Source organism: Prunus persica, chromosome G2 (assembly GCF_000346465.2).
Source record: "Prunus persica cultivar Lovell chromosome G2, Prunus_persica_NCBIv2, whole genome shotgun sequence".
Lineage (NCBI taxonomy): Eukaryota > Viridiplantae > Streptophyta > Magnoliopsida > Rosales > Rosaceae > Prunus > Prunus persica.
The window spans coordinates 18,188,163-18,198,947 of NC_034010.1; the positions used below are offsets into that span (position 1 = coordinate 18,188,163).

General features: G+C 38.6%; 1 protein-coding gene across 2 annotated transcripts; it reads left to right on the forward strand.

The window, feature by feature from the left end:
- On the forward strand, positions 1–4,162 carry LOC18770043 (UPF0481 protein At3g47200). Of its 2 annotated transcripts, none has more exons than XM_020557934.1 (4): positions 1–88; positions 357–456; positions 2,065–2,130; positions 2,490–4,162. In XM_020557934.1, the coding sequence occupies exons 2-4, from the start codon at positions 386–388 to the stop codon at positions 3,916–3,918; spliced, it is 1,566 nt and encodes a 521-aa protein (XP_020413523.1). In that variant the 5' UTR covers positions 1–88; positions 357–385; the 3' UTR covers positions 3,919–4,162. The 2 variants fall into 2 exon arrangements, with proteins under 2 accessions (XP_020413523.1, XP_020413524.1); XM_020557935.1 differs by having other exon boundaries at positions 16–88; positions 363–456.

Below are 10,785 nucleotides of genomic sequence, written 5' to 3' on the forward strand. Positions count from 1 at the left end.
AACTTTCTACTCAGTGTTAAATAAGAAGCCTGCACTATTGTGGTCGACTCAAGAACCACATCAGACAACTGGGAGATGAAACTTGCAGGTTCTTAAAGTCTTCTATCTTCAGTTAATTATTTGCTAAGTTGTGTTTCTAGTTGCAGGTTTTGGTCGATGAACAGTATAGAATTTCAATTTCGGTTTTGAAGTCAGTGTGAGAGTAATATTATTATTGTATATTTCATTTTCTCACTCTTGTTTCTGTTTTCAATTTGAAAACAAATATTCATCACAAAGGTAAAGTTGATATAGATATGGATTTTGCATCTTTATTGTTCATCTTATTTAAATCTTTGAATTTCTAACAATGCCAGAAATAGATTGAAAGCAAGGGACAAAAAAGATGATGGTTGACGAGAGTGCGGACGACAAGAGTTCAAATCCTCCCTCCTCCAAGTGTCTTGGTCTCAGCGGGTATGACTTTTCATTTCACCATAAGCTGTTTTGGGAAAAAGAGAAATGGGCAGCCAATTTTTTTTTCAGGTGCATCATATATATGTGTGTCATAATCCGAATTATCAATTTTTAAGTTCCACCATGATTCCAAAAATTTGTCAGATCTAAAAATTACTTAGTTTAGATGGAGAAAATTCTGGGAAAATAAACTCAAATTAAACACATAATTAAATAATTGTGATTGATATTATATTTTTCCAAGAGAATATATACCGTTGGATATTAATCTAATGGTTCAAAAAAGTTTCTTAAAAGGAGTGCAAGAGTGAGTAAACCGTTGGATATACGGTGACTGACCACAAATCTCTTGGACCCTTGTAGTCCAAGAGATCGGAACTGTATAAAGTGACTTTTCTTATAATGAATAGTAATTAACTAACTACAAGAAATCCTAACTAGGTAGCTATTCTAATTAGGTAACGTGAATTACACCGGCAAATCAGGGATCACACGGTCCCTGAATGTAACGTCCCGACCCAAAATATAATCCTTCGTGAATTAAATTAATTGAATTAAATTTGAATTTTCAATTTTGCCCTTGAGAGTAGGGGTAATTTGGTCATTTTAAATTTAGAAGGATTTCTAGGCAGGCGCTGGTACCAAGAACATTGTTGGTAGTTCTGTTTCCAATTATGTGAAGGCTAGATGCCGATTATATGGATTGCTTGAAAATATATTGTGCATGCTGTCTGTTGGGATATTAAATGTGTTTTATGTAGGTTGAAATTTTTGGGAATTGTTCAATTTACAGGGGAGACTCTGCCAAAATTTTGGTAGAAAGTCTCGGTCTTTAGTAAGTGGACCCGGCATCGGTGTGATGTCGGAATTTCCACAGAATTCATCTCGGGTTTCTAGGAATTCGAGGCAGGTCCTGTCACTAAATTATGGCTCACACAAACAAATAACTCAAGAAGTGAAGAAGAGGAATTGATATTTCTCCATCTTTATCTCTCTCTCTCTTTGAATTACCCAAACAAAAAATAAATCAATAAACAGATTAATCGAACCCAGAATAAATAAATAAACTGTCAGGAAAAAGAACAGAGACTAGGGAGGATGGTGGGGTGTTAACCCAATTACAAAAATTAGGGATTCCGGCGAGGATGTGTGAGTCAAATTAAAACTTTCATACCCAATAATAATTGGTTATTTCGAAGAGAGTGAGAGTTGTTCAATATTTATTTTATTTTATAAATTGTTTCAATAGATTTATAGTTTTATAAAAATAATAATAATTATTATTATTATTAATAAATAACTTGCGGGCCCATCTACTGCCATATCACTAATTAACAAGTTTTTATAGAATAGATTGACGGTGGGTATGAAAGTAGAAGGAAATTTAACTTTATATACGAAAGTGAGATGACAAAAAAATTGTGTACTAAAGTTTGAAAGTCGGTAAACTTCAGAGTAATAAAGTGAAATACGAGTATTCAAAAGATTTTGAGATAATTCAATAAAGCCCATACTAATACTATGATTTAAGTTGGATGACATTTCAATAGTTACTAGGATATACGTCATCCACTTATATATTCTGAACTTTTTCTCTTATACTATCAGGCCCATTGTTTGCGGCAGTGCAGCTTTCAAAAGGACTGCAAGCCAAGATTATTGCTCGACGCGAAGGTGCACACGAATATAAGTTTGATAAAATTACAAATTATGACCATATATAGTATAAGCATAATGATTTTGGCACGCCTAACTTCTCAAACTTTTCCAGCAAAAAGAAAGAAAAAAAAATTCTCAAACTTTTTTACCCTAACAGAAGAGTGCGCGACGTTATTTAAGGGTGATTTTGGAGTGCCAAAGCATCGCTCTAATTCTGTAGTCATTCTGGAAACCGGAAGAGTCCATAAGGATAGGAGCCTGACTTATGCTAATAGAACATTTGTTACAGCTAAATGTTATTCTAGTGCTGCCACTGAAATTAGGTTCAACAGTATCAATTCCTTTCATACTGATTGTAGTTCCATTTTCAAAAGGAGAAAGACTAAGTCAGAAATCACTGAGAAAACAGAGAATGAAGATGAACGCCCGGTACGAGTCTTGGACAAGCCAGACAAGTGGTGTATCTATAGGGTTCCCAGCAAACTCCGCAAAGTAAATGAAGCAGCATACACTCCTCAATTACTGTCAATAGGCCCTTTCCACCATGGCAAACCAGAACTCAAGGACATGGAGACCCATAAAAAGATATATTATGAGAATTTTCTTGCACGTTTTAACAAGAATGACGATGAACTAAAGCAATTCATCAAGACTCGCCAAGAAAATATTCTTCGTTGTTACGCAGGGACCATTGAGCTTAACAAAGACTTTGAAGACATAATTGTGGTTGATGCGTGCTTCATCATTGAGCTATTTTTAATGAACTTTTGCGAACCAGAAAATCATGAAAATGATTATATATTGAGATCACCATGGCTGAGGAAAGCTGTAGAGCAGGACTTGATACTGTTTGAAAATCAGCTCCCATATTCTCTTCTTCAAGAACTATATCAGGACTTTGCTGTGCCTGCCTCTTCCAATTTCCAACCATGTAAAGAAGTACAAGAACAGGCTAACAGACATAGCAATACCAATCATTACCTGCAATACTGCTCGCCTTGCTGCCGGCATTGCTTTCCTTGCTGCTGGTGGATTCCTTCCAAGGATCAGTCCATTGTCCAAGTCGAACCTGCTAATGATGATCCCCTGCTTAAGCTTACCTGTGAGTTCTTCAAATATTATAGTAAGGGAAAATCCGTCAAGAATGGAGTAAGACCGAAACATTTCACCGATTTGGTTAGGTATTTTCTACGTCCTGACAAAGAAATGGATTTTGAACATAGTAGTACTCCTATAAAAAATATATATGCTGCAAGGAAGCTTAGGGCATCAGGGGTGAAATTTAGGCCACTTAAAGAAGGCCACTTTATCATAGAAAAAGATGAGGCCACTAAATGTAAGTTCAACTTGGCATGTTTTAGAAATATGGACTTGAAGCTTACGCAATTTTGTGTCAAGGATGAGACAGAATGCGTTGTTCGGAACATCATGGCCTTGGAGCAGTTTTTGTACCCAGACAAGCCTTATATCTGCAATTACTTTTTGCTTATGGATCAGCTGGTGGACACTGTGGATGATGTGGATTTCCTGGTTGAGAACAGAGTTATTCTTAACATGCTAGGCAGCAACGAAGCAGTGGCGAAGCTGGTTAATAGACTTTGCCAGCAGATCATGGATGATAAATCCTGCTATTTTGATATCTGTGAACAGCTTAATAAGCACCATGAGAATTTTTGGAACCGTCATGTGGCAACCCTGAAACGAGTTTACTTCAAGGATCTGTGGACTGGAAGTTCAACTGTACTTGGAGTTGTTGTCCTTGTTTTCTCAGTCATTGGAACCATTAAGTCCCTCACATCGTAAGCTTTATGCTCGTTCAACTTGCGATTCTTAATAGACAGAATACTAATTTCAGTCATTACTTCGAAGCGATGAACTGAACAAATAAGTTAGCTAGTGTTATAGGTTTAATATAAAGCTTGAGTTACTAATTAGTTCTGTTATTGTTGTTAAAGACTGCAGAGCAGTTCTTGTGAATTGATTGTAATGAACATAATTTCCATTTAGAATTAAATAAAGAAAGAGTTATGCTCTTGTTTTCATTGCACTCAGAGTTGAAGACTTGGATCTTGAAACTTCAGCTTTCAAAGCCACTTGCTGCTTTCTTTGTCTGGTCTTTACAGCAAATAGATGTTAAGAATGTAACTGCAGATGTAAGCCTTGTGTGTCTCATCTTCCACACACAACTGTATAAGCTTGAAGTCCATGTTTCTAAAACATGTTAAGTTGAACTAATAATTACAAATATTACAGACCTGATCATCCCTTTTTATGACAAAGGTTATATCTTCAATTGGCCTAAACTTCACCCCTGCTGCCTTGAGCTTTTCCCGGGTGATATATATTTTTTTGAGGGCCACTAATACCATTTGCTTTGCTTCAATCTTTGTACCTTGGGTTGTATATAGTTCAAAATAAATTTCATTCAAATTGTTTGTGAAGGTAAAGAGTGCCACATTGGAAAGTTGAGAACCTAGCAAGGACTTATAAGGAGTTGGGCTACTCCTTCTATTGTCAATTGGTTTTTGGGTGGAACCTCAACTTCCTTCATGGTATCAAAACCGGGTTCTCTTGTGACCTGTGTTTGCATTCTTCTTGAAATTTAAGTGCTCTCCTCCCCTCCTCTTCAAGGGGGGGAGGGGAGTGAAAATGATATGTTTATTGACATATCCCCATTACCTTGACGTATTCCCATGAAGATATTGCATATTTCTTTACTCTGACGACCCCTTCCTCACCTTCTCATATCACATCTTACTTCCGCTGCGATGTCAGAAACCCATATGATTCTCCATCTTATTGCAGGCTCACAGAAGCATGCAGTCAATCCTGCTGACCCGGCTACCCAGACTCCTGCTTATATCACCACCACCAAAGGTTCTAATTTTCATACGTCTTCCAAGACCAGATATTGCATATGTTGTGAGTGTGGTTAGTCAGTTTATGCATTTGCCTAGTGTTTCTCATAGGAATGCAGTTGATTGGATCTTAAGATACTTAAAGTCAGCCCCTGGGAAAGGATTAATGTTCTCAAAAAATGGAGATCTTGAAGTTGGTGGATACACAAAAGCTTATTGGGCTGATTCTATTACAGATAGATGCTCTACTTCAGGTTACTTTACATTCGTGGGAGGTAACCTAGTCACTTAGCAAAGCAAAAAGCAAAATGCGGTTTCTTGGTCTAGTGCAGAAGCAGAGTATCAAGGAATGGCTCACGGAATTTGTGAATTATTGTGGATCAGAAGACTCTTGACAGAATTAGGCTTCAAGCCAGAAAAGCCAATCAAGTTGCATTGTGACAACAAGTCAGTTATCGATATTGCCCATAATCCAGTTCAACATGATCGAACTAAACGTGTTGAGGTGGATAGACATTTTATCAAAGAAAAAAAATTGAGAAAAAGATCTTCCACCTACCATTCGTAAAATCAGAAAATCAACTGGCAAATATCTTAACAAAATTTGTTTGTGGCAAAGTATTTCATGACTCACTTACCAAGTTGGGCATTGGTGACATATATACACCAACTTAAGGAGGAGTGTTGATGTGAGTCTCTTAATTAATCAAAGAGATTTACTTCCTTGATTAATTAAAGGATTTACTTTCCTATTTTTTATATAAGTGATAAATCATTGTACAATTAGGAGATACTTTCCTAATCATGTAAACTCCTATATATACCTCCTTATGGAGAAGAATAAAACTCAACCTAATACATTCAAACCATATTCATATTTTAGCAAGTAGCTTACCTTTTTTTCAATCAACAAGAGATTGGATATACTTGGGATCTCTTTCAACATTAAGAAGAAAACTGCCATGAAAGTTGATCTAACTTGACCTCTTCTAAAATACTCTTGCTTTTTTCTAATGGCAAACCGATAGGAGTTCATTAAATACTGGAATATATGAAGGCTTTGGTATATTCAAATTTTTGGTGAGCTCCCAAGTAGTCCTAAGTTCAAGTCCCAATGGTACCCGTGTCACCGTGTGTGTGAGTTTTTCCCTTCTCCTTCCTAATTTTGGCACACAAAAAAAACTGAGGTGACCATAGAAAATCAATACTTTTTTGAAAAAACAATGTTTCACTTTCTCATTATTTAGCATGTGAATAATATTCCAGCTAGATGTGTCTCTTACATAAATTATAACTTGATTATCTCTTGCATAAATTATAACCTCATCTATCTCTCATATAAATTACTATAACTTAATCTATCTCGCGGATAAAGATAACAAAAAGGCTGGTGGTGATCCCAAAACACAAGCGAATTGGTTCAGCGCCGAGAACGTAGAGAATATCTAGTTGCAGGTGCTGACCCTTCAATAGATGGTGACGACAGTACATACTCAGAAGAGGCCGAGGAAGCAGATGGCGACAGTACATGCTCGGAAGATGACGACGTAGATGGCAAGGAAGCTGACGCATCACTTTCAGTATGTTCATCATCAGGAGCTGATCTTGATGCTGGATCTGGTGTAGCCCTTTTAGATCCGACAGTAGATCCGACTTTCACCCCTTGCTGCCGACGTAGATGTCTGTTGGGGGGCCTGACGTGGATGACGGCATAGGGGCTGATGTGGCGATCACGGCCCCAGTGGTTGTTGTCAATGAAGCCATGCCCATGGCAGAGGGTTCCAAGAGTATCTTAATCTCCTTATTAAGATTAGAACGTAATGACAGATAGTCGTCCAATTCTTGAACTGAACTTGACACGAACATCAATTTAGTACTATCCACAATATTCGTTATTAATTGTTGACGAGTGTTTTGTCTAATCTCAGTAATACTAGGATTAGGAGTGTCAATGTCAACAGAAGAGCGCAGGATGACATTCATCTTAAATTTCTGATTGGGTGCACGTCTGTGACTCTCTGGAGGAAAGTGTACACCCGCTGCTGCAGCAGATGATGGCTGCGTTGCCGAAGTCGAAGCCGTGGCAGTGGCTGCCTCCCCCAATGGTTCGAACTCAAAGAGCTCAATGCGTGAATTGGATGCAAGCCCTTCAATGCTCTCACTTATAAGCGAATCTTCATCGAGATATTGGCAATTGAAGAATAGGAGTTGCTGGATTGCACTTATCCATAGTAAATTTTCAATCTGGTTCTTTATGGATGCCACATTCCCAAACTTGTTCACTTCAATAACTTCGTCATTATGCCCTTTACACACCACAACCATGTAACGACCCGGTCCTAAATAAATTGGTAATTATTGATTTATTCATATAACAGACCATTTTGCCCTTAGAATATTTTATTAGGTTTAAAGTTGACTTTTTTGATCGGGAAGGAATTTGGGAATTTTGACTGTACCGTTGCGTAGAGCACGGTGAGATGAGTCAGTGGACATGTAGTGGGCTCGAATCAGAGTTGTAACGAAGAAGATACGATCAAAATACCCTCAGTGGCACAACTGTAATTTTGGCGAAAAGAGTTTGCTAAAAATCTGATTTTCTCTCTCTCTCTCTCTCTCTCTCTCTCTCTCTCTCTCTCTCTCTCTCTCTCTGAAACTCCGGCCACCGGCAATAGCTGCGAACGGGATCGGTGCCAAAAGGACCGGCTCAGCCCCGACGTCACGACCCAGCCCTTCCCCGACATCGATTGCCGCTCCAGCCGCTTCAGCCAACGGAAAATGTGATTTTTAGCCCGGTTTTTGCTAGAAACTTCGTCGGCTCCAATCTCTCTCCTTCGGCCTCCATTTTTGGTCATCAATGTATGGAAATTCATCCATTCTTCATAATCTAGCTGATGGTTGGGTAGGATTGTATCAATTTTGAGCCTAGGTTGTCCGATTTTCAAATTGGATTTCAGCCGATTTTGGGATTGCGATTCCAGTCACTTCCGGTCAATTTTTGGGGTAGGTCCAAGAACAAAAGTGGTTCCACTTAGAGTGTTTTACCTAGGGAAGGAGCCTTGAGTCGTGATTTTGAGTTTTTTGGCGAAAGCTTATCGCTTTGGACACCCACGCGCTGCCGGCGCTTGTGGCGGCGCGTGGGCACTGTAGAAAATGGGCATTTTATCCCGATGTGATCCTCAGGTTCTCACGAGCACATAGGGGTGCTTGGATTTGAATTTGGATACCATTTGAGTATCGAACGAGTTTCGCCTATGATGCGTTATCCAGGTTCGATAGGTGTGAACCGTTGGATCATCTTGAGTTTAATATATGTTAATCTAGGCATTCCTAGGATCGTGTAGGGATTCACGGATCATGAATTGGAGCCCCGGATGTTATGATTTAATAGCTTGAAATTGTGTTTTATAATAACCATGCGATCGTGCGATCGCGAACGATCGGACCGTTCGATCGGGACCAAACTTGCAGGACGTATATCCTAAACCTTGTGGAATCCATAGGAACTTTCGGATCAAAATGTGGAGGTCGGGGGTCCCGTGGGCCCGTTTGATCAAGTTTCAGTAGCTTGACCCTTGGTTGACCGTGAGTCTTCCGAGATAGTTTCACCTTTCTAGAATGGTTAAAATGACCGTAGTGACAGGTTTTGATCGTTAGTTGAGTTATGCTGATTATGTTGGATTAGGATATTAATTTATTGTTTTAAACCGGGGGAGGAGGGGGGGTGTTATCGGACGCTATAGTGTGGTTGAGGTTTTTGAAATATTAGAAATTTATATATATATAAATATAAAGAGATTTTGGGGATAAGGATTGAGAAATTCATATATAATAATAATAGTAACAGTCAATCGGGAAATTGTATGATTATCATGTCACACGTGGCGTAGGATTTTCCGACGTGTGGACAGACTTCATACGTAGCGTTGGATTTTCCGGCATATGGGGAGATTATGTGATTATGTGATGGTTAGGTCACACGTGGCATAGGATTTTCCGGCGTGTTGACAGGCCACATACGTGGCGTTGGATTTTCCGGCGTATGGGGAGATTATGTGATTATTAGGAAGATTAATTAAGGATTATTATACTGAGTTGGAAAAGAAAAATGTTTGAAAAAGATTGTGTTTGGTGAGTTGTGATTTAAAGAAAAGGGGAAGGGATAAAGTCTAGAGTCTATCATTTCGTATTACTGTAATGGATTGTATGTTATTGGGACTGGGATGTTTGTGGAAAGAACTACGTGTGGCTTGATCCTTCAGTAAGGGTACGTAGGCAGCCTAGGATAGTACCTAGGTGCAGCCACGGACTAAACATTACTTATGTGGTGTTATTGAGTCTGGTTCTGACCTTGTTGTTGGTCCTGAAGCTCAGTTGAAAACGAGATGCGATTAAATATTTGTTCATACTCCCATTTGGTTAAGGAAGGGTTGTGCAAATGTGTTCTGGTCAAAACAAATATAAAACCCGTTTGGATGATGGTACGATTTAGGCTGAGGCCTTACACTACTTGCGTATGATTAAAAATTTGGAAAGTTAATTTATGTTATTTGCATTGGGCATTTATAAATAAGTTAAGTTTATTATCTGAAATGTTTAATCCATTATTGTGATTTAAGGACATTGATGTCAGTTCGGTTTCCAACTATGTGAAGGCCGGAGGCCGAATATATGAATTGCATGAAATTATAATGTGCATGCTGTCGGTTGGTGATATTAAATGTGTTTTATGCATGTTGAAATTTTGGGGAAGTGTTCAATTTACAGGGGAGACTCTGCCGAAATTTCGGTAGAAAGTCTCGTGCCCTTATTCCTTTTTGGAAAAAGAGGATATAGTTTTAGAAGTGGGCCCGACATCGGGATGATGTTGGGAATTCCACATGATTCATCTCGGGTTCCGAGGAGTTCAGGACAGGTCCTATCAAACCAACTTGTAGCAGTCACTGAAAATCATTAAGAACTGTTTGAGAAAGGTTGTCTTATTTATTTTTATAGAAAACATATATAGAATTAAACGTGGGTGACGTCCTTGAACTATAGCCCCAGTTGCAATTGGGTCCGTGAACTAAATTTTGAGGCAACAAAATCCTTTAATTAGACAATCAGTTGCAATTAGGTTTTGCTGTAATAGAATCCGTTGAGATTGACCATATGAATGTCACGTGCTCTTGGTTTTCAGGGTATTTTCGACTTTTCGTCGTTTTGAATGAAACAAATCCAATTTAGCGCTGAAGAAGGGGGAAAGCATGTGAACTATCCCTTCTGAGGCAGCCATTGGAGTTGCATACGGTGAGCTATCCCTTTTGAGGCAGCCATTGGAGTTAAATTTGCTGTAGCAGTGACTGAGTAAGTGAGAAATTTTCTGTGTAAGCTTCGAAATTTGGGGTTGATCGGGGATACAGTTAAAGGTTAGGGTTTCATTTTGCGAATAATTGGGTTTTTCGTCCTTTTGGCTGATAGTGATGGAAGAGTTTGACTTCAGTTGGGGTGGTGTTGCTCCTAAATACAGTAAGTGATTCTGCCTGTTTGAATACGTATAAGTTGGTTTTGTTTTCATCTGTGTGGTCCATAGCTTTTAAAGATTCCTTGCTTTATACTGTCCTTGACTGCAGCACTTAGGGTTTTTTTATCCCTTCTTGTCTTCTATCTATGCCTCACACCAAATGGACTGAAGTTATTCCACAGCAATTAAAAAACTGAACGAACTGTGTGCTGTATATTTTAGTTTTCGTGCAGAACATTGAATTAAAACATGGTTTTGTCTGATTTTATGATTCCAAAACAGGTGTGTGTGTGTGTGTGTGTGTGTGTG

Bases quoted from the DNA above. Each gene is read 5' to 3' on its own strand.
- LOC18770043 (XM_020557934.1), top strand. From the start codon at position 386: ATGATGGTTGACGAGAGTGCGGACGACAAGAGTTCAAATCCTCCCTCC. The intron at 457-2,064 runs GTATGACTTTTC...TTATACTATCAG, and splicing joins AAGTGTCTTGGTCTCAGCGG to GCCCATTGTTTGCGGCAGTG. The intron at 2,131-2,489 runs GTGCACACGAAT...CATTTTCAAAAG, and splicing joins GATTATTGCTCGACGCGAAG to GAGAAAGACTAAGTCAGAAA.